Genomic DNA, 25,536 nt, shown 5'->3' with positions numbered 1-25,536 from the left:
ATGTGAGGGACTCTGATCCCAGGTCTGCACATGACCTGCATCAACAAATGTGAGGGACTCTGATCCCAGGTCTGCACATGACCTGCATCAACAAATGTGAGAGACTCTGATCCCAGGTCTGCACATGACCTGCATCAACAAATGTGAGGGACTCTGATCCCAGGTCTGCACATGACCTGCATCAACAAATGTGAGGGACTCTGATCCCGGGTCTGCACATGACCTGCATCAGGGCTTTACGTTAGACCCTATACGTGCCTTTGTGGACTCTTAGAGGCTTGGATCCCAGGAATGTTTGACAAGCCTAAAGATCCATGAGGCTGTTGAGCAACTTTAAGAAAGAAACACTCTGGCTAATATTCTTAACTCATGAGCTCAATAATTCCACATGATTCACTTTTCTCCTTAGTATTGTCCAGTTGTGGAGAGTCCCAACCCACCAGGTCTTCTGAAATGACAAATCCACAAGAAAAATACCAAACAAAACAAACATTTTTGCGGAAAAAAATTTACAACATTTGACCAAAGTGAAAATAAACAATCCGTTTATTATTTTTTACATGTCATTTCATTCTACTTCATTATTTCATTACTGTGCAACAAATCCAGTCGTGAAATGTCCTGGCTCCTAAATATTCCAAAGTCAACTTTATTCTAAGAAAAGTGAAGAGTTTGGGAACAACAGCAAGTCAGCCAGCAAGTGGTAGACCAGGTCAACTGACAGAGAGGTCAGAGGTCAGAATAGTGCAAAGACTTTCTGCACAGTCACTTGCTACACAGCTCCAAACTACATTGGCCCACGTACAGTACGCAGAGAGCTTCATAGAATAGGTTTCCGTGGCCGAGCGGCTGCATCTAAGCCATACATCACCAAGTCCAATGCAAAGCATGGGAAGCAGTGGTGTAAAGGACATCACCACTGCACTTTAGAGCAGTGGAAACACTTTCTCTGGAGTGATGAATCACACTTTTACATCTGACTATTTGATGGACCAGTCTGACTTTGGAGGTTGCCAGGAGAACTCTACATTTAGAACAGCATTGTGCTGAGTGTGAAATGTGGTGGAGGAGGAATTATGGTGTAGGGTTGTTTTTCAGGAGTTGGGCTTGGCTCCTTAGTTCCAGTGAAAGGAACTTTGAAGGCTCCAGGATACCAAAACATTTTGAACAATTCCATGCTCCCAACCTGTATGTGTGTGTTTGTGTGTGTCCCGCGTGTGCGCGCACGTGCATGTGTGTGCGTGTGTGTGTGTAGGTGTATGTATATGTATATATATATATACATATATATATATTCTAAAGAAGTATTGGAAGAGGCAGGTTGTAGTGTACCTAATAAAATGTCCTGCTCTATGGAGTTATTAGTGATAAATGATCATGTGACGCAACAATGGAGTGGTATTAAATAAAAGTGGTATTAAATAAAAGTGGTATTAAACAGAAGTGGTATTAAATAGAAGTGGTATTAAACATAAGTGGTATTAAATAGAAGTGGTATTAAACATAAGTGGTATTAAACATAAGTGGTATTAAATAAAAGTGGTATTAAATAAAAGTGGTATTAAATAAAAGTGGTATTAAATAAAAGTGGTATTAAATAAAAGTGGTATTAAATAAAAGTGGTATTAAATAGAAGTGGTATTAAACAGAAGTGGTATTAAATAAAAGTGGTATTAAATAAAAGTGGTATTAAATAAAAGTGGTATTAAATAAAAGTGGTATTAAATAAAAGTGGTATTAAATAAAAGTGGTATTAAACAGAAGTGGTATTAAATAGAAGTGGTATTAAATAGAAGTGGTATTAAATAAAAGTGGTATTAAACATAAGTGGTATTAAACATAAGTGGTATTAAACATAAGTGGTATTAAACAAAAGTGGTATTAAACATAAGTGGTATTAAACATAAGTGGTATTAAATAAAAGTGGTATTAAATAAAAGTGGTATTAAACATAAGTGGTATTAAACATAAGTGGTATTAAACATAAGTGGTATTAAACATAAGTGGTATTAAACATAAGTGGTATTAAACATAAGTGGTATTAAACAAAAGTGGTATTAAACATAAGTGGTATTAAACATAAGTGGTATTAAACATAAGTGGTATTAAACAAAAGTGGTATTAAACAAAAGTGGTATTAAACAAAAGTGGTATTAAACAAAAGTGGTATTAAACAAAAGTGGTATTAAACAAAAGTGGTATTAAACAAAAGTGGTATTAAACAAAAGTGGTATTAAACAAAAGTGGTATTAAACAGAAGTGGTATTAAATAAAAGTGGTATTAAATAAAAGTGGTATTAAATAGAAGTCATGTGTTGCTGTCCTCCCAAATAAAGGCTGATGTATTAATAGAATAATTGTTTGTGTTGACCTGCTGCAAGACTTGATGTGATGCTTGTTGTTGCCACGGCAACGCGGGGAGGAGGGATGCTGCGTGCACACACTCTTTGTGCTGCGCTCCACTTCTCCCCTTTTCTGCCTACCAACTGCACTTATGTACGTACTTATGTATTTATGTACGTGCCACCTTCTCAACCAGGTGTATTGTCAGCCAACCTGCAAGTGACATGCTAACAGTTAGCATGCTGGCTACACAGTGTCAGCTGACACAAAAAGAAGCAAATTGAACTAAGAAAAAACTAGCATGCTCATGCTAACACTAGCCTGCTCACAGTTTGTATTAGTAGAAAAACAAAAGGCCTGCCGCTTCATTCAATGTGGCCTGTTACATCATTCAATGTGGCCTGTTACGAGGCCTGTTACATCATTCAAAGTGGCCTGTTACATCGTTGAAGGTGGCCTATTACATCATTTAGTGTCACATTAGTCAATGTGGCCCGCCACGTCATCCAAGTGGCATGCTGCGTCTTTTATAGTGGCCTGCCAGCTCAGTGGCCTAGTGGTCAGAGTGTCTGCCCTGAGATGGGTAGGTTGTGAGTTCAAATCCCAGCCAAGTCATACCAAGGACTAAATAAAATGGGAGCCATGACCTCCCTGCTTGGTACTCAGCATCAAGGCTTGGAGTTTGGAGTTAAATCACCAAAAATGATTCCCCGGCGCTGCTGCTCACTGCTCCCCTCACCTCTTGGGGCGTGAACAAGGGGATGGGTCACATGCAGAGAGTAATTTCACCACACTTTGTGTGTGTGTCATGCAGCTGGTGTCCAACGTGCTGATCTTCTGGTGCAGCAACATGGTGGGTGTGTGCACTCACTACCCTGCAGAGGGCTCCCAGAGGCAGGCCTTCCAGGAGACCAGAGAGTGCATCCAAGCGCGCCTGCACTCTCAGAGGGAGAACCAGCAGCAGGTGAGAACCTTCCGTGAGGTTCCGGGGTCACGCCCACAAATGTTTCTTTCCCCCGCCAGGAACGTCTGCTGCTCTCCGTGCTTCCTCGCCACGTCGCCATGGAGATGAAGGCCGACATCAACGCCAAGCAGGAGGACATGATGTTCCACAAGATCTACATCCAGAAGCACGACAACGTCAGGTAGCTTCATCTGCCATTCGTCCCAACTACACCACACCTGGTGTGACTTAACATGTGTGTGTGTGCGCATGTGTGTGTGTGTGCGCGCGTGTGTGTGTGTGTGTGTGTGTGTGTGTGTGTGTGTGTGTGTGTGTGTGTGTGTGTGTGTGTGTGAGAGACAATCCTTGGTAGTTGAATTTAAAGGGGAACATTATCACAATTTCAAAAGGGTTGAAAACAGTAAAAATCAGTTCCCAGTGGCTTGTTGTATTTTTTTTATTTTTTTTTTCAAAATTTTCCTGGTCTCTGAATATCCCTAAATAAAGTTTTAAAGTGCTTGATTTTCGGCTCTCTGCGAAGACACTGGCCATTTCCCTGTGACGTCACACAGTGCTGCCAATGTAAACAAACAATGGGAATACCACAGCAAGATATAGCGACATTAGCTCGGATTCAAACTGGGATTTCAGCGACTTAAGCGATTCAACAGATTACGCATGTATTGAAACAGATGGTTGGAGTATGAAAGTATTGAAGAAGAAACTGAAGCTATTGAGCGAATAGCTATTGACGCTATTTATAGCCATAGCATGCCCGAGTAGCTGCGTTAGCATCGCCGGTAAAATGTGCGGACCAAACGATCAGGACTTTCGCATCTTGTGACACTGGAGCAACTTAAATCCGTCGATTGGTAAGTGTTTGTTTCGCATTAAATGTGGGTGGAAGGAAACGTAATATAGTTGCAAATGCATCTGCAGGTTATCCATACATCTCTGTTCCATGTCTGCTTTAGCACCGCCGGCAAATAGCATGTTAGCATCGATTAGCGTAGCATGTTAGCATCGATTAGCTGGCAGTCAACATCAACAAAACTCACTTTTGTGATTTCGTTGACTTTATTGTTGCAAATGCATCTGCAGGTTATCCATACATCTCTGTCATGTCTGCTTTAGCATCGCCGGTCAAATGTGGAGACACTCTGGCACATTCAATGGGGGTCTGGCGGCAGACACTTTGGCATCTTGGGGCCAGTGGTGCAACTTGAATCCCTCCCTGTTAGTGTTGTTACACCCTCCGACAACACACCCACCAGGCATGATGTCTCCAAGGTTCCAAAAAATAGTCAAAAAAACGGAAAATAACAGAGCTGAGACCCGGTGTTTGTAATGTGTTGAAAATGAAAATGGTGGGTGTGTTACCTCGGCGACGTCACATTCTGACGTCATCGCAAAAAGACCGATAAACAGAAAGGCGTTTAATTTGCCAAAATTCACCCATTTAGAGTTCGGAAATCGGCAAAAAAAAAAAAGATGGTCTTTTTCCTGCACCATCAAGGTATATATTGAGGCTTACATAGGTCTGCTGATAATGTTCCCCTTTAAAGGTGGTGTGCTTCTTTTGTTTGTGTTTTGTGCAGCATTCTGTTTGCCGACATCGAGGGTTTCACCAGCCTGGCGTCTCAGTGCACGGCTCAGGAGCTGGTGATGACGCTCAATGAGCTCTTTGCTCGCTTTGACAAGCTGGCGGCGGTGAGGAAACACACGTGAAACACCAGCAAATACACAACTTTTACAAAGGACTACAAGATGGCAAATTAGGTAGAAATGGGATGTGAATGCTTAGAAGTCAACGTCCAACTGAAATGTGAGCACTTTGCACGCTGGCCACACGCCTGCAAGGCAAGAAAAAATATATTGCATGCTAACGGTACTATGCTAAAGTGCTAACATAAGTATGCTTACAATTAGTATTAGTGAAATACAAACATGACACTGAGGTGTGTACCTGCCCAATTAGGTGGAAAAAAACATTAGCATGCTAAAATACAAGTAGCAAAATATATCACCTGATTTTTTTTTTTTTTCTCAAATGATATCCTGCTAACAGTAGCATGCATCAAGTACCAACATATGACTGAGGTGTGTACTGTAGCTAGAAAATTAGTTAGCATGCTAACTGGTATCATTTGTCAGGTAACAAGGTAACTGACACTGATAACTGCAGAATTAGCAAAAAAGCTAGCATGCTAATATAAGAGTGCTAACAACGATCGTTGAAAACATCCTCACGGGCCACGCCCCTGTTCTAGAGCCACTATAATAAACATGAAAAAGTTTAGTAATCGCTTAAAACGGCAATTTAATTGTTGTGTAAGACAGTTGAATTCAAAAAAAGTTAATAGCTTGAAAAAAACAGTTTAATAGTAGTGTAAAAGAGTTGAATTAAAACAGTTTAATAGTTGTATAAAATAGTTTAATTCAAACAGTTAAAGAGTTGCGTAAAGGAATTTAATTAGAACAGTTTAATAGTTGTGTAAAACAGTTGAATTAAAAAATAGTTAAGTAATAGCTTAAAACAGTTGACTAAAAACGGTTTAATAGTTTAAAAGAGTTTAATGAAAACAGTTTAATAGTTGTGTAAAGGAGTTTAATTAGAGCAGTTTAATAGTTGTTTAAAACACTTGAATTAAAAAATAGTTAAGTAATTGCTTAAAACAGTTGAATGAAAACAGTTTAATAATTGTGTAAGACGGTTGAATTAAAAAAGAGTCAATAGCTCGAAACAGTTGAAAAAAAAACAGTTTAATAGTAGTGTAAAAGAGTTGAATTAAAACAGTTTAATAGTTGTGTAAGACAGTTTAATTAGAACAGTTTAATAGTTGTGTAAAACAGTTGAATTAGAAAATAGTTAAGTAATAGCTTTAAACAGTTGAATAAAAACTGTTTACTAGTTGTGTAAGACAGTTTAATTAAATATCTAATTAAGTAATAGCTTAAAAGAGTTTAACAAAAACAGTTTACTAGTTGTGTAAGACAGTTTAATTAAATATCTAATTAAGTAATAGCTTAAAAGAGTTTAACAAAAACAGTTTAATAGTTGTGTAAGACAGTTGAATTAAAAAAGAGTCAATAGCTTGAAACAGTTGAAAAAAAACAGTTTAATAATTGTGTAAGACAGTTGCATTAAAAATCTAGTTAAGTAATAGCTTAAAAGAGTTTAATAAAAACAGTTTAATAGTTGTGTAAGACAGTTGAATTAAAAAAGAGTCAATAGCTTGAAACAGTTAAAAAAAACAGTTTAATAGTAGTGTAAAAGAGTTTAATTAAAACAGTTTAATAGTTGTGTAAGACAGTTTAATTAAAAAATAGTTAATTAATAGCTTTAAACAGTTGAACAAAAACAGTTTACTAGTTGTGTAAGACAGTTGATTTTAAAAATCTAATTAAGTAAAAGCTCAAAACAGTTTAATAGTAGTATGAAAGAGTTTAATAAAATCAATTAAATTTTTGTGTAAAGAAGTTTAATTAGAACAGTTTAATAGTTGTGTAAAACAGTTGAATTAAAAAATAGTTAAGTAATAGCTTAAAATAGTTGAATAAAAACAGTTTAATAGTTGTTTAAAACAGTTCAATTAAAATAGTTAATAGCTTAAAAGAGTTGAATAAAAACAGTTTAGTTGTTGTATAAGACAGTTGAATTAAAAAAATCTAGTTAAGTAGAAGCTTTAAACAGTTGAATCGTAATTAAATAATAATAGTTGAAAAAAACAACAGGTTTTATTGCATCTCATTGCGAGCTGTGCCTAATGAAGTGACCAGAATGAAGAGCATGCTGCGCCTTTTATTTAGAAATCCCTGATGAAATATTCACGTGTTGGTGAAAGGACGCTGCTTGTGACTCCGCCCCCCACATGTGACTCCGCCCCCCGCAGGAGAACCACTGTCTGCGCATCAAGATCCTGGGAGATTGTTACTACTGCGTGTCCGGCCTGCCTGAGCCCCGCGCTGACCACGCCCACTGCTGCGTGGAGATGGGCTTGGACATGATCGAAGCCATCTCGTAAGGCCCCGCCCACATGTGTGGTCACGGGCCTCACCTGTCCCTCACCTGTGTGTGTGTGTGTGTGTGTCAGGCTGGTGCGGGAGGTGACGGGCGTCAACGTCAACATGCGCGTGGGCATCCACAGCGGCCGGGTGCACTGCGGCGTGCTGGGTCTCAGGAAGTGGCAGTTTGATGTCTGGTCCAATGACGTCACTCTGGCCAATCACATGGAGGCCGGCGGCGAGGCGGGGTGAGACACGCCCTCGGAGAGACGGCGTCGCAGCAATAACGCCCACTTTGTCGGCCGTGCAGGCGCATCCACATCACCAAGGCCACGCTCGGCTACCTCAACGGCGACTACGACGTGGAGGCGGGCACGGGAGGCGAGAGGAACGCTTACCTGAAGAGGAACCGCATCGAGACCTTCCTCATCCTGGGCTGCAGCCAGAAACGGGTACGCTCTCCCTCAGATTCAAGGAGGACTACCATCCTGCACTCGCCGCTTTAGACTTAAAACAACTTTAAAGACCTGCTGAAAGTCACTACTAGTTTATATATCAATGATGAAATATTAACATCGCTTTAGACTTAAAACAACTTTAAAGTCCTACTGAAAGCCACTACTACCCACCACACAGTCTGATAGTTTATATATCAATGATGAAATATTAACATTGCAACACATGCCAACACGGCCGCTTTAGTTTACTAAATTACAATTTTCAATTTCCCGGGAGTTTCGTCTTGAAAACGTCGTGTAATGATGACGTGTACGCAAGACCTCACACGTTTTTAGGAAGTATGAGCGCTGCACACACACACAGCTAAAAGTTGTCTGCTTTAACAGCATAATTACACAGTATTTTGGACATCTGTGTTGCTGAATCTTTTGCAATTTGTTCAATTAATATTGGAGAAGTCACAGTAGAAAGATGGAGTTGGGAAGCTTTTAGCCTTTAGCCACACAAACACACGGTGATTCCTTGTTTAAAATTCCCGGAGGTGAAACTTTACTATGGATCAGAGCGCGGTCAAGCCAACATGGATCAAGACAGAAAGTCAACCAGCAGGTTTCGGTGAGAAAATTGTGGTTAAAAAGTCAGTTCTTACCGGAGATCAGCTGAGCTTGTGTCATGCTGCAGCTTCGTGACTTCCCTCAGAGAAACTGGCGTCAACACACCAGTGGACAAACTTCTCCGACTATCAGGTACTATTTAACTCACTAAAACACTAGCAACACAATAGAAAGATAAGGGATTTCCCAGAATTATCTTAGTAAATGTGTTTAAAAACATCAGAATCCGTCCTAATGCAATCGCTTTTTTTTTTTTTTTCTAGTCGGTCGCTATCAATATTCTCAAACATGAATATTTCATCCTCGCTCAAATTAATGGGGAAATTGTTGTTTTCTCAACCTGAATAGCACTTTTTGTTGGAGGCTCCCATTAAAATCAAAGTGAATATGTGAGGAGTCATCAACATGTGACATCATCAAACATGTGATGTCATCGTCATCAAACATGTGACGTCATCAAACATGTGATGTCATCGTCATCAAACATGTGACGTCATCAAACATGTGACGTCATCGTCATCAAACATGTGACGTCATCAAACATGTGATGTCATTCTCATCAAACATGTGATGTCATCGTCATCAAACATATGTCATCAAACATATGTCATCAAACATGTGTCATCAAACATGTGACATCATCGTCATCAAACATGTGACGTCATCAAACATGTGACGTCACCGTCATCAAACATGTGACGTCATCAAACATGTGACGTCATCAAACATGTGACGTCATCGTCATCAAACGTGACGTCATCGTCATCAAACATGTGACGTCATCGTCATCAAACATGTGACGTCATCGTCATCAAACATGTGACGTCATCAAACATGTGACGTCATCGTCATCAAACATGTGACGTCATCAAACATGTGACGTCATCGTCATCAAACATGTGACGTCATCAAACATGTGACGTCATCAAACATGTGACGTCATCGTCATCAAACATGTGACGTCATCAAACATGTGACGTCATCAAACATGTGACGTCATCAAACATGTGACGTCATCGTCATCAAACGAGACGTCATCGTCATCAAACATGTGACGTCATCAAACATGTGACGTCATCGTCATCAAACATGTGACGTCATCGTCATCAAACATGTGACGTCATCAAACATGTGACGGCATCAAACATGTGACGTCATCGTCATCAAACGTGACGTCATCAAACATGTGACGTCATCGTCATCAAACATGTGACGTCATCAAACATGTGACGTCATCAAACATGTGACGTCATCGTCATCAAACGTGACGTCATCGTCATCAAACATGTGACGTCATCAAACGTGACGTCATCGTCATCAAACATGTGACGTCATCGTCATCAAACATGTGACGTCATCAAACGTGACGTCATCGTCATCAAACATGTGACGTCATCGTCATCAAACATGTGACGTCATCGTCATCAAACATGTGACGTCATCGTCATCAAACATGTGACGTCATCGTCATCAAACATGTGACGTCATCGTCTGCGACTTCCAGGCAGGACTTTTGTCTTAACTTCGACAGTTGCCAACTTTATGGTGGATGTTCTCTACTAAATCCTTTCAGCAAAAATATGGTGAAATGATGAAGTATGACACATAGAATGTTACCTGCTATCCCCCTTTAAATAAGAACATCTCATTTCAGTCGGCCTTTAAGGATCCATGTTGGAAATTGTTCAACACAGTAGCTGAGTGACAATGGTGGAAAGTGTAAGGATGGAAAGGACAATGCAGCTATAAATAGACTACATATAACTATCAAATATAACATATCTGCACAAGTATCATACACTTTTCTCAACATTACTCCTTATTTGTCATCAGATTGGAGGAAACAGATTGTTAGCACTTTAGCAACAAAGTCTATAGAGTTTTCTCAATTATACTTCTTGTAATGTGTTTATAACAGAGGCAGATTGTTAGCACTTCACAGCTAATATCGTATTTGGCAACAAAGTCGATACAGATTTGTCAACGCTACGAGGAAACTGATTGTTAGCATTTTAGCACGTTAGCAACAATGTAATTGGCTGCAAGGTTGAGGCAGTTTTCTCAAAACTACTTGATGTGATTTATCATCAGATTTGAGTTAGCAGGTTGTTAGCATTTTATCAACGACTAATTTGTATTTGGCCACAAAGTTTATATACTTAGTAGTATTGGTTGTGTTGTATTTGTATCAAAAGAAGAAAATTGTTAGCACTTTAGCAAGCATAGCTAATGTGTCATTTGGCCACAACATCTTCAAAGATTTCTCAACGCTATTAAGAAAGAAATTGTTAGCATTTTAGCAACAACTACTCGTTGTATTTGGCTGCCAGATCTCAACACAACTTCTGCTCATTTGTCAGCAGATTGGAGGAAGCATGTTGTTAGCACTTTAGCAATGACTAATATCAACACAGTTTTCTAAACAATACTGCTGGTAATGTGTTCATATTAGAAGGAGCAGATTGTTAGCACTTTAGCAACGACTAATATCAACACAGTTTTCTAAATAATACTGCTTGTAATGTGTTCATATTAGAAGAAGCAGATTGTTAGCACTTTAGCAACGACTAATATAGTTATAGTTATCTAAATAATACTGCTTGTAATGTGTTCATATTAGAAGAAGCAGATTGTTAGCACTTTAGCCACAACAACAACAACAACCTTGAATTTGATGTCAAATGAATGCCATTGTGAGTTTTGAAAGAAGCATCAAAGTTGATGGAAGGAGGATTCTGTAGACTTTGAAGATGAAGTGCTGACCTTTGACCTCCCTCTCAACAGAGTTAGCAGGATGTTAGCTAGCAACACTTTCAACCATCACACTTCTCCAGGCTGGCTGGCTTCAAAGGTCGCCATCCTCTTGATGTTTAATACTTGTATAAAACTCTTCAGCAGTCGCCCGCTCGGTGGTCTAGTGGTTAGAGTGTGCGCCCTCACATGGGGAGGTTGGGAGTTCAAACCCCGGCCGAGTCAAAAATGTGAGCCATTACCTCCCTGCTTGCCACTCAGCATCAAGGCTTGGAATTGGGAGTTAAATCACCAGAGATGATTTCCGGGCGTGGCCACTGCTGCTGCTCACTGCTCCCCTCACCTGCCGGGGGGTGATCAAGGGTGATGGGTCAAATGCAGAGGACACCTAGTGTGTGTGTGTGTGTGTGTGAGTGTGTGTGTGTGACTATCATTGCTACTTTAACTTGAACTTGAATAAAAAAGTAATTGAGGTGTAAAAGCTAGAAGAAAGGTGCAAGCTGGGCACTACTTCCTGTCATGTGACTCCTGCTCCTTTAAAGAGAGACACAGTGATGAATGTTGTTGTTGTTGTCAAAGAAGAGAAGTTCAGTGATGAATGTTGTTGTTGTCAGAAAGAAGAGAAGTTCAGTGATGAATGTTGTTGTTGTTGTCAAAGAAGAGAAGTTCAGTGATGAATGTTGTTGTTGTCAAAGAAGAGAAGTTCAGTGATGAATGTTGTTGTTGTCAAAGAAGAGAAGTTCAGTGATGAATGTTGTTGTTGTCAAAGAAGAGAAGTTCAGTGATGAATGTTGTTGTTGTTGTCAGAAAGAAGAGAAGTTCAGTGATGAATGTTGTTGTTGTTGTTGTCAAAGAAGAGAAGTTCAGTGATGAATGTTGTTGTTGTCAAAGAAGAGAAGTTCAGTGATGAATGTTGTTGTCAGAAAGAAGAGAAGTTCAGTGATGAATGTTGTTGTTGTCAGAAAGAAGAGAAGTTCAGTGATGAATGTTGTTGTTGTCAGAAAGAAGAGAAGTTCAGTGATGAATGTTGTTGTTGTCAAAGAAGAGAAGTTCAGTGATGAATGTTGTTGTTGTCAGAAAGAAGAGAAGTTCAGTGATGAATGTTGTTGTTGTCAAAGAAGAGAAGTTCAGTGATGAATGTTGTTGTTGTCAAAGAAGAGAAGTTCAGTGATGAATGTTGTTGTTGTCAGAAAGAAGAGAAGTTCAGTGATGAATGTTGTTGTTGTTGTCAAAGAAGAGAAGTTCAGTGATGAATGTTGTTGTTGTCAAAGAAGAGAAGTTCAGTGATGAATGTTGTTGTTGTTGTCAAAGAAGAGAAGTTCAGTGATGAATGTTGTTGTCAAAGAAGAGAAGTTCAGTGATGAATGTTGTTGTTGTTGTCAAAGAAGAGAAGTTCAGTGATGAATGTTGTTGTTGTCAGAAAGAAGAGAAGTTCAGTGATGAATGTTGTTGTTGTTGTTGTCAAAGAAGAGAAGTTCAGTGATGAATGTTGTTGTTGTCAAAGAAGAGAAGTTCAGTGATGAATGTTGTTGTTGTCAGAAAGAAGAGAAGTTCAGTGATGAATGTTGTTGTTGTCAAAGAAGAGAAGTTCAGTGATGAATGTTGTTGTTGTCAAAGAAGAGAAGTTCAGTGATGAATGTTGTTGTTGTCAAAGAAGAGAAGTTCAGTGATGAATGTTGTTGTTGTCAAAGAAGAGAAGTTCAGTGATGAATGTTGTTGTTGTCAGAAAGAAGAGAAGTTCAGTGATGAATGTTGTTGTTGTCAGAAAGAAGAGAAGTTCAGTGATGAATGTTGTTGTTGTCAGAAAGAAGAGAAGTTCAGTGATGAATGTTGTTGTTGTCAGAAAGAAGAGAAGTTCAGTGATGAATGTTGTTGTTGTTGTTGTCAAAGAAGAGAAGTTCAGTGATGAATGTTGTTGTTGTCAAAGAAGAGAAGTTCAGTGATGAATGTTGTTGTTGTCAGAAAGAAGAGAAGTTCAGTGATGAATGTTGTTGTTGTTGTTGTCAAAGAAGAGAAGTTCAGTGATGAATGTTGTTGTTGTCAAAGAAGAGAAGTTCAGTGATGAATGTTGTTGTTGTCAGAAAGAAGAGAAGTTCAGTGATGAATGTTGTTGTTGTCAAAGAAGAGAAGTTCAGTGATGAATGTTGTTGTTGTTGTCAAAGAAGAGAAGTTCAGTGATGAATGTTGTTGTTGTTGTCAAAGAAGAGAAGTTCAGTGATGAATGTTGTTGTTGTCAGAAAGAAGAGAAGTTCAGTTATGAATGTTGTTGTTGTTGTTGTCAAAGAAGAGAAGTTCAGTGATGAATGTTGTTGTCAGAAAGAAGAGAAGTTCAGTGATGAATGTTGTTGTTGTCAAAGAAGAGAAGTTCAGTGATGAATGTTGTTGTTGTCAAAGAAGAGAAGTTCAGTGATGAATGTTGTTGTTGTCAAAGAAGAGTTCAGTGATGAATGTTGTTGTTGTCAGAAAGAAGAGAAGTTCAGTGATGAATGTTGTTGTTGTTGTCAAAGAAGAGAAGTTCAGTGATGAATGTTGTTGTTGTTGTTGTTGTCAAAGAAGAGAAGTTCAGTGATGAATGTTGTTGTTGTCAAAGAAGAGAAGTTCAGTGATGAATGTTGTTGTTGTCAGAAAGAAGAGAAGTTCAGTGATGAATGTTGTTGTTGTTGTCAAAGAAGAGAAGTTCAGTGATGAATGTTGTTGTTGTCAGAAAGAAGAGAAGTTCAGTGATGAATGTTGTTGTTGTCAGAAAGAAGAGAAGTTCAGTGATGAATGTTGTTGTTGTTGTCAAAGAAGAGAAGTTCAGTGATGAATGTTGTTGTTGTTGTTGTTGTCAAAGAAGAGAAGTTCAGTGATGAATGTTGTTGTTGTCAAAGAAGAGAAGTTCAGTGATGAATGTTGTTGTTGTCAGAAAGAAGAGAAGTTCAGTGATGAATGTTGTTGTTGTTGTTGTCAAAGAAGAGAAGTTCAGTGATGAATGTTGTTGTTGTCAGAAAGAAGAGAAGTTCAGTGATGAATGTTGTTGTTGTCAGAAAGAAGAGAAGTTCAGTGATGAATGTTGTTGTCAAAGAAGAGAAGTTCAGTGATGAATGTTGTTGTTGTTGTCAAAGAAGAGAAGTTCAGTGATGAATGTTGTTGTTGTCAGAAAGAAGAGAAGTTCAGTGATGAATGTTGTTGTTGTCAAAGAAGAGTTCAGTGATGAATGTTGTTGTTGTCAGAAAGAAGAGAAATTCAGTGATGAATGTTGTTGTTGTTGTCAAAGAAGAGAAGTTCAGTGATGAATGTTGTTGTTGTTGTTGTTGTCAAAGAAGAGAAGTTCAGTGATGAATGTTGTTGTTGTCAAAGAAGAGAAGTTCAGTGATGAATGTTGTTGTTGTCAGAAAGAAGAGAAGTTCAGTGATGAATGTTGTTGTTGTCAAAGAAGAGAAGTTCAGTGATGAATGTTGTTGTTGTTGTCAAAGAAGAGAAGTTCAGTGATGAATGTTGTTGTTGTCAGAAAGAAGAGAAGTTCAGTGATGAATGTTGTTGTTGTCAGAAAGAAGAGAAGTTCAGTGATGAATGTTGTTGTTGTTGTTGTCAGAAAGAAGAGAAGTTCAGTGATGAATGTTGTTGTTGTTGTTGTTGTCAGAAAGAAGAGAAGTTCAGTGATGAATGTTGTTGTTGTTGTCAAAGAAGAGAAGTTCAGTGATGAATGTTGTTGTTGTCAAAGAAGAGAAGTTCAGTGATGAATGTTGTTGTTGTCAGAAAGAAGAGAAGTTCAGTGATGAATGTTGTTGTCAAAGAAGAGAAGTTCAGTGATGAATGTTGTTGTTGTTGTCAAAGAAGAGAAGTTCAGTGATGAATGTTGTTGTTGTCAGAAAGAAGAGAAGTTCAGTGATGAATGTTGTTGTTGTTGTTGTCAGAAAGAAGAGAAATTCAGTGATGAATGTTGTTGTTGTTGTTGTTGTCGAAGAAGAGAAGTTCAGTGATGAATGTTGTTGTTGTCAGAAAGAAGAGAAGTTCAGTGATGAATGTTGTTGTTGTCAGAAAGAAGAGAAGTTCAGTGATGAATGTTGTTGTTGTTGTTGTTGTCAGAAAGAAGAGAAATTCAGTGATGAATGTTGTTGTTGTTGTTGTCAAAGAAGAGAAGTTCAGTGATGAATGTTGTTGTTGTCAGAAAGCAGAGAAGTTCAGTGATGGATGTTGTTGTTGTCAAAGAAGAGAAGTTCAGTGATGAATGTTGTTGTTGTTGTCAAAGAAGAGAAGTTCAGTGATGAATGTTGTTGTTGTCAGAAAGAAGAGAAGTTCAGTGATGAATGTTGTTGTTGTCAGAAAGAAGAGAAGTTCAGTGATGAATGTTGTTGTTGTTGTCAAAGAAGAGAAGTTCAGTGATGAATGTTGTTGTTGTCAGAAAGAAGAGAAGTTCAGTGATGAATGTTGTTGTTGTTGTTGTCAGAAAGAAGAGAAATTCAGTGATGAATGTTGTTGTTGTTGTTGTCGAAGAAGAGAAGTTCAGTGATGAATGTTGTTGTTGTTGTTGTCAAAGAAGAGAAGTTCAGTGATGAATGTTGTTGTTGTCAGAAAGAAGAGAAGTTCAGTGATGAATGTTGTTGTTGTCAAAGAAGAGAAGTTCAGTGATGAATGTTGTTGTTGTTGTCAAAGAAGAGAAGTTCAGTGATGAATGTTGTTGTTGTCAGAAAGAAGAGAAGTTCAGTGATGAATGTTGTTGTTGTCAGAAAGAAGAGAAATTCAGTGATGAATGTTGTTGTTGTTGTTGTCAAAGAAGAGAAGTTCAGTGATGAATGTTGTTGTTGTCAGAAAGAAGAGAAGTTCAGTGATGGATGTTGTTGTTGTCAAAGAAGAGAAGTTCAGTGATGAATGTTGTTGTTGTTGTCAAAGAAGAGAAGTTCAGTGATGAATGTTGTTGTTGTTGTCAGAAAGAAGAGAAGTTCAGTGATGAATGTTGTTGTTGTCAGAAAGAAGAGAAGTTCAGTGATGAATGTTGTTGTTGTTGTCAAAGAAGAGAAGTTCAGTGATGAATGTTGTTGTTGTCAGAAAGAAGAGAAGTTCAGTGATGAATGTTGTTGTTGTTGTCAAAGAAGAGAAGTTCAGTGATGAATGTTGTTGTTGTTGTCAAAGAAGAGAAGTTCAGTGATGAATGTTGTTGTTGTTGTTGTCAGAAAGAAGAGAAATTCAGTGATGAATGTTGTTGTTGTTGTTGTCGAAGAAGAGAAGTTCAGTGATGAATGTTGTTGTTGTTGTTGTCAAAGAAGAGAAGTTCAGTGATGAATGTTGTTGTTGTCAGAAAGAAGAGAAGTTCAGTGATGAATGTTGTTGTTGTCAAAGAAGAGAAGTTCAGTGATGAATGTTGTTGTTGTTGTCAAAGAAGAGAAGTTCAGTGATGAATGTTGTTGTTGTCAGAAAGAAGAGAAGTTCAGTGATGAATGTTGTTGTTGTCAGAAAGAAGAGAAATTCAGTGATGAATGTTGTTGTTGTTGTTGTCAAAGAAGAGAAGTTCAGTGATGAATGTTGTTGTTGTCAGAAAGAAGAGAAGTTCAGTGATGGATGTTGTTGTTGTCAAAGAAGAGAAGTTCAGTGATGAATGTTGTTGTTGTTGTCAAAGAAGAGAAGTTCAGTGATGAATGTTGTTGTTGTTGTCAGAAAGAAGAGAAGTTCAGTGATGAATGTTGTTGTTGTCAGAAAGAAGAGAAGTTCAGTGATGAATGTTGTTGTTGTTGTCAAAGAAGAGAAGTTCAGTGATGAATGTTGTTGTTGTCAGAAAGAAGAGAAGTTCAGTGATGAATGTTGTTGTTGTTGTCAAAGAAGAGAAGTTCAGTGATGAATGTTGTTGTTGTTGTCAAAGAAGAGAAGTTCAGTGATGAATGTTGTTGTTGTTGTTGTCAGAAAGAAGAGAAATTCAGTGATGAATGTTGTTGTTGTTGTTGTCGAAGAAGAGAAGTTCAGTGATGAATGTTGTTGTTGTTGTTGTCAAAGAAGAGAAGTTCAGTGATGAATGTTGTTGTTGTCAGAAAGAAGAGAAGTTCAGTGATGAATGTTGTTGTTGTTGTTGTCGAAGAAGAGAAGTTCAGTGATGAATGTTGTTGTTGTCAAAGAAGAGAAGTTCAGTGATGAATGTTGTTGTTGTCAGAAAGAAGAGAAGTTCAGTGATGAATGTTGTTGTTGTCAAAGAAGAGAAGTTCAGTGATGAATGTTGTTGTTGTCAAAGAAGAGAAGTTCAGTGATGAATGTTGTTGTTGTCAAAGAAGAGAAGTTCAGTGATGAATGTTGTTGTTGTCAAAGAAGAGAAGTTCAGTGATGAATGTTGTTGTTGTCAGAAAGAAGAGAAGTTCAGTGATGAATGTTGTTGTTGTCAGAAAGAAGAGAAGTTCAGTGATGAATGTTGTTGTTGTTGTTGTCAGAAAGAAGAGAAATTCAGTGATGAATGTTGTTGTTGTTGTTGTCAGAAAGAAGAGAAGTTCAGTGATGGATGTTGTTGTTGTCAAAGAAGAGAAGTTCAGTGATGAATGTTGTTGTTGTTGTCAAAGAAGAGAAGTTCAGTGATGAATGTTGTTGTTGTCAGAAAGAAGAGAAGTTCAGTGATGAATGTTGTTGTTGTCAGAAAGAAGAGAAGTTCAGTGATGAATGTTGTTGTTGTTGTCAAAGAAGAGAAGTTCAGTGATGAATGTTGTTGTTGTCAGAAAGAAGAGAAGTTCAGTGATGAATGTTGTTGTTGTTGTTGTCAGAAAGAAGAGAAATTCAGTGATGAATGTTGTTGTTGTTGTTGTCGAAGAAGAGAAGTTCAGTGATGAATGTTGTTGTTGTTGTTGTCAAAGAAGAGAAGTTCAGTGATGAATGTTGTTGTTGTCAGAAAGAAGAGAAGTTCAGTGATGAATGTTGTTGTTGTCAAAGAAGAGAAGTTCAGTGATGAATGTTGTTGTTGTTGTCAAAGAAGAGAAGTTCAGTGATGAATGTTGTTGTTGTCAGAAAGAAGAGAAGTTCAGTGATGAATGTTGTTGTTGTCAGAAAGAAGAGAAATTCAGTGATGAATGTTGTTGTTGTTGTTGTCAAAGAAGAGAAGTTCAGTGATGAATGTTGTTGTTGTCAGAAAGAAGAGAAGTTCAGTGATGGATGTTGTTGTTGTCAAAGAAGAGAAGTTCAGTGATGAATGTTGTTGTTGTTGTCAAAGAAGAGAAGTTCAGTGATGAATGTTGTTGTTGTTGTCAGAAAGAAGAGAAGTTCAGTGATGAATGTTGTTGTTGTCAGAAAGAAGAGAAGTTCAGTGATGAATGTTGTTGTTGTTGTCAAAGAAGAGAAGTTCAGTGATGAATGTTGTTGTTGTCAGAAAGAAGAGAAGTTCAGTGATGAATGTTGTTGTTGTTGTCAAAGAAGAGAAGTTCAGTGATGAATGTTGTTGTTGTTGTCAAAGAAGAGAAGTTCAGTGATGAATGTTGTTGTTGTTGTTGTCAGAAAGAAGAGAAATTCAGTGATGAATGTTGTTGTTGTTGTTGTCGAAGAAGAGAAGTTCAGTGATGAATGTTGTTGTTGTTGTTGTCAAAGAAGAGAAGTTCAGTGATGAATGTTGTTGTTGTCAGAAAGAAGAGAAGTTCAGTGATGAATGTTGTTGTTGTTGTTGTCGAAGAAGAGAAGTTCAGTGATGAATGTTGTTGTTGTCAAAGAAGAGAAGTTCAGTGATGAATGTTGTTGTTGTCAGAAAGAAGAGAAGTTCAGTGATGAATGTTGTTGTTGTCAAAGAAGAGAAGTTCAGTGATGAATGTTGTTGTTGTCAAAGAAGAGAAGTTCAGTGATGAATGTTGTTGTTGTCAAAGAAGAGAAGTTCAGTGATGAATGTTGTTGTTGTCAAAGAAGAGAAGTTCAGTGATGAATGTTGTTGTTGTCAAAGAAGAGAAGTTCAGTGATGAATGTTGTTGTTGTCAGAAAGAAGAGAAGTTCAGTGATGAATGTTGTTGTTGTCAGAAAGAAGAGAAGTTCAGTGATGAATGTTGTTGTTGTTGTTGTCAGAAAGAAGAGAAATTCAGTGATGAATGTTGTTGTTGTTGTTGTCAGAAAGAAGAGAAGGCCATGATGGCCAAGATGAGTCGCCAGAGGAGCAACTCTGTGAGTCACAACTGGAGTGAGAGAACTTTCTACAAACACCTGGCCAGCAACCAGGTGTCCAAGGAGATGAAGAGGATGGTAACATCACTTCTTTCTTTTTAAGGGGGCATCACTTCTTTCTTTTTAAGGGGGCATCACTTCTTTCTTTTTAAGGGGGCATCACTTCTTTCTTTTTAAGGGGGCATCACTTCTTTCTTTTTAAGGGGGCATCACTTCTTTCTTTTTAAGGGGGCATCACTTCTTTCTTTTTAAGGGGGCATCACTTCTTTCTTAATAAGGGGGCACCGTCACTTTTAAACCTGTTTTTTTAGAGGGCATCACTTTCTAAGGAGGCACTATCAGTTTTTTTAGAGGATCACCATCATTGTTTTTTTTTTAAGAAGACATCGCCTTTTTTTTTTTTTTTAAGGGGCATCACTTTTGAAAAATTTTCTAAGGGGTAATATTATTTTTTTTCCTTAACGTGCCATTGCTTTTTTTTTTTTTTTGAAGGAGGCACAATGAGAGCTTTTAGCTGATTGAGTTCAAGTAAAACAAGTTGTAATTTATTTAACTGGAAGTCTATAAAGTAATATATAATAAAGGCATGGAATAAAATCACATCGTTTAAAACAAGACAAAAAATGTATAATTTTGAAATATATGAATAAATAAAAATGAAATAGGATTTTGATAAAGAGAATACAAGAAGGTTAAATTAGAGAGAAAAACGATGAATATAAACTTAAGATAGATGAACTAAACTAAAGATAATACATTGAATACAAAATAATGTATTTGCCAATAATTCTAATATGAGTTAAAATACAAAAATGATGGAAGATGCTATCCTGATTTATCCTAAAATGTTGTTTATTTTTTGAATTCTTTGTTATTTTTTATTCAGATTTTTTCAAACATTTTGTGCGCCAGTTTGTGTCAGGATGAATAAATACAAGATTTAAAATGTCTAAATATTATGAAGGATAGAGAAAAACAAAAATATTAATTTTAAATAAGAAATAAAACAAGAGAACAATTTAATAAACTCAAAATAAGGTAAACAGTAAAATAAAATAAGCTTTTGACATTAAAATAATTATTTCAAATTAAATGTCCTAAGTTAGTCTAGTGTGATATAATAAAATAGATTACATTCAATACCAAAGAAAATAATCTATTTCCTTTGCTAAGTAAATATTTCAATAAAAGAGAAGAATTAGTCAAAGAAAATGAACTTTACTTTCCTTTTCTTCAAATGTTGAAGAGGATTTTGTCTTCACCTTGCAGGGCTTCGAGGACCCCAAGGACAAGTGAGTCAAACACACCTTTCATCTCTAGCCTCCATCCTTGCTCTTCCTGTTGCTATGGAAACCACTTTGCAGCGGCCCCCGACATCATCAGCATCATCGCCATGACGCTGCCTCCGGTGGCCGCCAGGGGGCAGCACACTTCTGTTGTGGAGCTTTTATTTGCAGCTTGTTTTGGAACTAGCTTTCAATAACTTAGAAAAGTATGTTTTTCTTCTTTTAATAGTTGTGTCATATCATGGTTATGTTTATCAAAAGATACACAAAGTATGGGTATATGAAGGGGTGTGTGTGTATATACACACACAGTATAGTGTATATAATCTAATGTTTATAAAGATATAGGTGTAATATGATCCAACTTTCTTGTTGTCAAAAGTGTGTTGTGTGACAGAGATGAAGAGTGTGAGGCGGGGGTGTAGAGTAGTGTTGTGTAGTACAGGTAGTGTGTGGTGTTGTGTAGTACAGGTAGTGTGTGGTGTTGTGTAGTACAGGTAGTGTGTGGTGTTGTGTAGTACAGGTAGTGTGTGGTGTTGTGTAGTACAGGTAGTGTGTGGTGTTGTGTAGTACAGGTAGTGTGTGGTGTTGTGTAGTACAGGTAGTGTGTGGTGTTGTGTAGTACAGGTAGTGTGTGGTGTTGTGTAGTACAGGTAGTGTGTGGTGTTGTGTAGTAAAGGTAGTGTGTGGTGTTGTGTAGTACAGGTAGTGTGTGGTGTTGTGTAGTACAGGTAGTGTTGTGTAGTACAGGTAGTGTGTGGTGTTGTGTAGTAAAGGTAGTGTGTGGTGTTGTGTAGTACAGGTAGTGTGTGGTGTTGTGTAGTACAGGCAGTGTGTGGTGTTGTGTAGTACAGGTAGTGTGTGGTGTTGTGTAGTACAGGTAGTGTGTGGTGTTGTGTAGTACAGGTAGTGTGTGGTGTTGTGTAGTACAGGTAGTGTGTGGTGTTGTGTAGTACAGGTAGTGTTGTGTAGTACAGGTAGTGTGTGGTGTTGTGTAGTACAAGTAGTGTGTGGTGTTGTGTAGTACAGGTAGTGTGTGGTGTTGTGTAGTACAGGTAGTGTGAGGTGTTGTGTAGTACAGGTAGTGTGAGGTGTTGTGTAGTACAGGTAGTGTGTGGTGTTGTGTAGTACAGGTAGTGTGTGGTGTTGTGTAGTACAGGTAGTGTGTGGTGTTGTGTAGTACAGGTAGTGTTGTGTAGTACAGGTAGTGTGTGGTGTTGTGTAGTACAAGTAGTGTGTGGTGTTGTGTAGTACAGGTAGTGTGTGGTGTTGTGTAGTACAGGTAGTGTGAGGTGTTGTGTAGTACAGGTAGTGTGAGGTGTTGTGTAGTACAGGTAGTGTGTGGTGTTGTGTAGTACAGGTAGTGTGTGGTGTTGTGTAGTACAGGTAGTGTGTGAGTTGTGTTAAAAAGAGTGTTGGTGTGCAGACGGCGAGAAGACAAGGTGAAGGCGGAGGAGGAGGTGGATGAGTTCTTGGCTCGTGCCATCGACGCTCGCAGCATCGACCGCCTGCGCTCAGAACATGTCAAGAAGTTCCTGCTCACCTTCAGGGAACCTGACCTGGAGAACAAGGTCAGACTAGCAATATTCATATTTATCTTCATGTACTGTACATCTGTAATAGTCATCTTCATGTACATGTAGAATAGGAATATGAATGTTCATGTACATGTGTAATAATAATATGAATGTTCATGTACATGTGTAATAATAATAATGTAGATGTCAATAATGTGAGAGTTGTGTGTAGTATTCCAGACAGGTGGACTCTCGCTTGGGGGCGTCCATGTTGTGTTCTTCCCTGGTCTTCCTCTTCATCTTCTGCATCCACATGCTCCTCATGCCCTGGTGACTCACTTTATGCTGCACAACACTTTATGCTGCACAACACTTTATGCTGCACAACACTTTATACTGCACAACACTTTATGCTGCACAACACTTTATGCTGCACAACACTTTATGCTGCACAACACTTTATGCTGCACAACACTTTATACTGCACAACACTTTATGCTGCACAACACTTTATACTGCACATCACTTTATACTGCACAACACTTTATACTGCACAACACTTTATACTGCACAACACTTTATACTGCACAACACTTTATGCTGCACAACACTTTATGCTGCACAACACTTTATGCTGCACAACACTTTATGCTGCACAACACTTTATGCTGCACAACACTTTATACTGCACAACACTTTATGCTGCACAACACTTTATACTGCACATCACTTTATACTGCACAACACTTTATACTGCACAACACTTTATACTGCACAACACTTTATACTGCACAACACTTTATGCTGCACAACACTTTATGCTGCACAACACTTTATGCTGCACAACACTTTATGCTGCACAACACTTTATGCTGCACAACACTTTATACTGCACAACACTTTATGCTGCACAACACTTTATGCTGCACAACACTTTATGCTGCACAACACTTTATGCTGCACAACACTTTATACTGCACAACACTTTATACTGCACAACACTTTATGCTGCACAACACTTTATGCTGCACAACACTTTATGCTGCACAACACTTTATGCTGCACAACACTTTATGCTGCACAACACTTTATGCTGCACAACACTTTATGCTGCACAACACTTTATGCTGCACAACACTTTATGCTGCACAACACTTTATGCTGCACAACACTTTATGCTGCACAACACTTTATGCTGCACAACACTTTATGCTGCACAACACTTTATGCTGCACAACACTTTATGCTGCACATCACTTTATGCTGCACAACACTTTATGCTGCACAACACTTTATGCTGCACAACACTTTATGCTGCACAACACTTTATGCTGCACAACACTTTATGCTGCACAACACTTTATGCTGCACAACACTTTATGCTGCACAACACTTTATGCTGCACAACACTTTATGCTGCACAACACTTTATGCTGCACAACACTTTATGCTGCACAACACTTTATGCTGCACAACACTTTATACTGCACAACACTTGAACACTCAAGTACTTTACTCCCCTGCACAGCTTCTATCATGTGATGTGTACTTATTGAAGTGTACTTGCTATAGTGAGTTTTGTATAGTGTACTTTATGAAATGTGCTCATCAAAGTGTACTTATCCAAGTGTGCTTAAAAGTGTACTTGTTAAAGTGTACTTGTAGAAGTGTATCAATGGAAGTGTGCTTGTTATAGTGTACTTTATGAATTGAACTTTTTCTAGTGTACTTATGGAAGTGTTGTTGTTCAAGTGTACTGGTGCAAGTGTGCTTAATGAAGTGTACTTCCCCACAGGTCCAGCCTGATGACGGGCTCCTTCCTGGCGTGCCTGCTCGTCCTCACGCTGCTGATGTTGTTGTCCTCGGTCTACAGCTGCTACGGGGTCTGTGTCATGATGACCTTGTGTTGTAGCAAGTCTTCCTAATCCAGTGTCCTGGTCCTGGTCCAGGTCTTCCCGGCCGCCCTGCAGAACCTGTCCAGGAGGATCGTGCGGTCCCGACTGAACAGCACCCTGCTGGGCGTGGTCAGCATCCTGGTGGTCTTCTTCTCCGCCTTCATCAACATCGTGAGTCTTCACTGACCCCTGCTCTGTGACCACGCCTCCTTGACCTCTGACCCCTCTCAGTTCACCTGCAGCGGCCGTGACCTGCGCAGCTGCATCGGGGCGGAGCTTAACATCAGCCTGGACACCGTCAACGCCTGCCACGCCCACTTTCTCAACTACACCCTGGACCCGCCGCGTAGCCCCTGTGGTGACCACGCCCCCTTCTGCAGCTTCCCTGAGGTGCAGCAAAATACTCTTTATTAAATAAACTGTTTAATAACAGTGTAAAATGTTTAATAACAGTGTAAAATGTTTAATAGTGTAAAATGTTTAATAATAGTGTAAAATGTTTAATAATAGTGTAAAACATTTGAATAAAATGGTCTGATATAGTATGCACCGATTAAAAACCAAATAAACAATAGTGTACAAGTAATACTATTATGTAAGAGTGTAATAAAAGAGTTGAGTAGAGTGCAGGACAGGTGCGTAAGGGGTGTGTGTTCCTCCTCCTCCATCAGTACGTGTCGTGGTGTGTGCTGCTCAGCCTGCTGGCCTCCTCAGTCTTCCTGCAGGTGAGCAGCCTGGGAAAACTCTGCCTCATGCTCCTCATACACCTCACCTACCTGCTGCTGGTGCAAGTCCCTCGAGGCTCGCTCATGGACAACCACGACCTGCTGGTCATGGCCAACGCCGCACGCACACTGTGAGGCGCCACACCCCCCCCTCTTACATACCTGTGTGTGTGTGTGTGTTGTAACTGCCTCTCTTTGCTCCGCCCCTTACAGAGAGCACCTGAATGGAACAAGGTGAGATGACAACATTCACAAACTTAAACACAATATATGTTTAACTGTGTGTGTGTGTGTGTGTGTGTGTGTGTGTGTGTGTGTGTGTGTGTGTGTGTGTGTGTGTGTGTGTGTGTGTAGCTGCATGGTGGACTCCAAGGTCCCCCTAAAGGTCATGACCCCTGTGGTCATCACGGTCTTCGTGCTGGCTCTTTACCTCCACGGCCAGCAGGTGGAGTCCACGGCCAGACTGGACTTCCTGTGGAAGCTGCAGGTGTGTGTGTAGTTTCGTTATGTCCTGACTTAGTCCAGTGAGGGGCCACACCTTCCAGCATCAAAGCCTGCGGGGCCAATCTGATGTTGATATTTCTCATTTTCAAAAGCAAGACTTTCTATACATTTGGGTTTTTTTCCCTCAAGTTTGGTGGCAGGGACTAGAAGGTCTCAGTCAGAAACATGTCAAAAACTTTGATATACTGTATATATAAAAGTGGCCCTTTAAAAATAAGTCCATGACTATTAGCATTATCAGCATGATGATCTACATTATCAGCGTTATTATTATTAGAATGATCAACATTGCTATTAACATGATTATTAGCATAAGTATTATTATTATTATCAGCATGATACATTTAAAAGTCTTCATGAGTAATTCTGGAAAGGAAGATGAAAACATCAGGAGAACAACACTCAC

At 38.8% G+C, this 25,536-nt stretch overlaps 1 protein-coding gene across 2 annotated transcripts in view; it reads left to right on the top strand.

The window, feature by feature from the left end:
• adcy5 (adenylate cyclase 5) overlaps nucleotides 1–25,536 on the top strand; it is a 42,523-nt gene that overhangs the window by 8,225 nt on the left and 8,762 nt on the right. For both annotated transcript variants that reach the window (XR_009809219.1, XM_061918186.1), the window contains exons 2-17: nucleotides 3,158–3,307; nucleotides 3,367–3,488; nucleotides 4,885–4,996; nucleotides 7,180–7,307; nucleotides 7,381–7,539; nucleotides 7,602–7,743; nucleotides 19,153–19,281; nucleotides 20,473–20,495; nucleotides 21,916–22,060; nucleotides 22,239–22,336; nucleotides 23,802–23,889; nucleotides 23,956–24,072; nucleotides 24,133–24,291; nucleotides 24,573–24,757; nucleotides 24,840–24,860; nucleotides 24,981–25,113. Coding sequence is in view for 1 of the 2 variants with exons in the window: in XM_061918186.1 (XP_061774170.1) it covers nucleotides 3,158–3,307; nucleotides 3,367–3,488; nucleotides 4,885–4,996; nucleotides 7,180–7,307; nucleotides 7,381–7,539; nucleotides 7,602–7,743; nucleotides 19,153–19,281; nucleotides 20,473–20,495; nucleotides 21,916–22,060; nucleotides 22,239–22,336; nucleotides 23,802–23,889; nucleotides 23,956–24,072; nucleotides 24,133–24,291; nucleotides 24,573–24,757; nucleotides 24,840–24,860; nucleotides 24,981–25,113 (1,911 nt within the window). In the remaining variant the exon portion in view is untranslated. The remainder of the gene's footprint in view (nucleotides 1–3,157; nucleotides 3,308–3,366; nucleotides 3,489–4,884; nucleotides 4,997–7,179; nucleotides 7,308–7,380; nucleotides 7,540–7,601; nucleotides 7,744–19,152; nucleotides 19,282–20,472; nucleotides 20,496–21,915; nucleotides 22,061–22,238; nucleotides 22,337–23,801; nucleotides 23,890–23,955; nucleotides 24,073–24,132; nucleotides 24,292–24,572; nucleotides 24,758–24,839; nucleotides 24,861–24,980; nucleotides 25,114–25,536) is intronic.

Source organism: Nerophis ophidion, linkage group LG13 (assembly GCF_033978795.1).
Source record: "Nerophis ophidion isolate RoL-2023_Sa linkage group LG13, RoL_Noph_v1.0, whole genome shotgun sequence".
In the NCBI taxonomy this organism is placed as follows: Eukaryota; Metazoa; Chordata; class Actinopteri; order Syngnathiformes; family Syngnathidae; genus Nerophis; species Nerophis ophidion.
The sequence above is the reverse complement of the archived record's forward strand: the minus strand, read 5'-3'. Positions and strand labels throughout refer to the sequence as shown.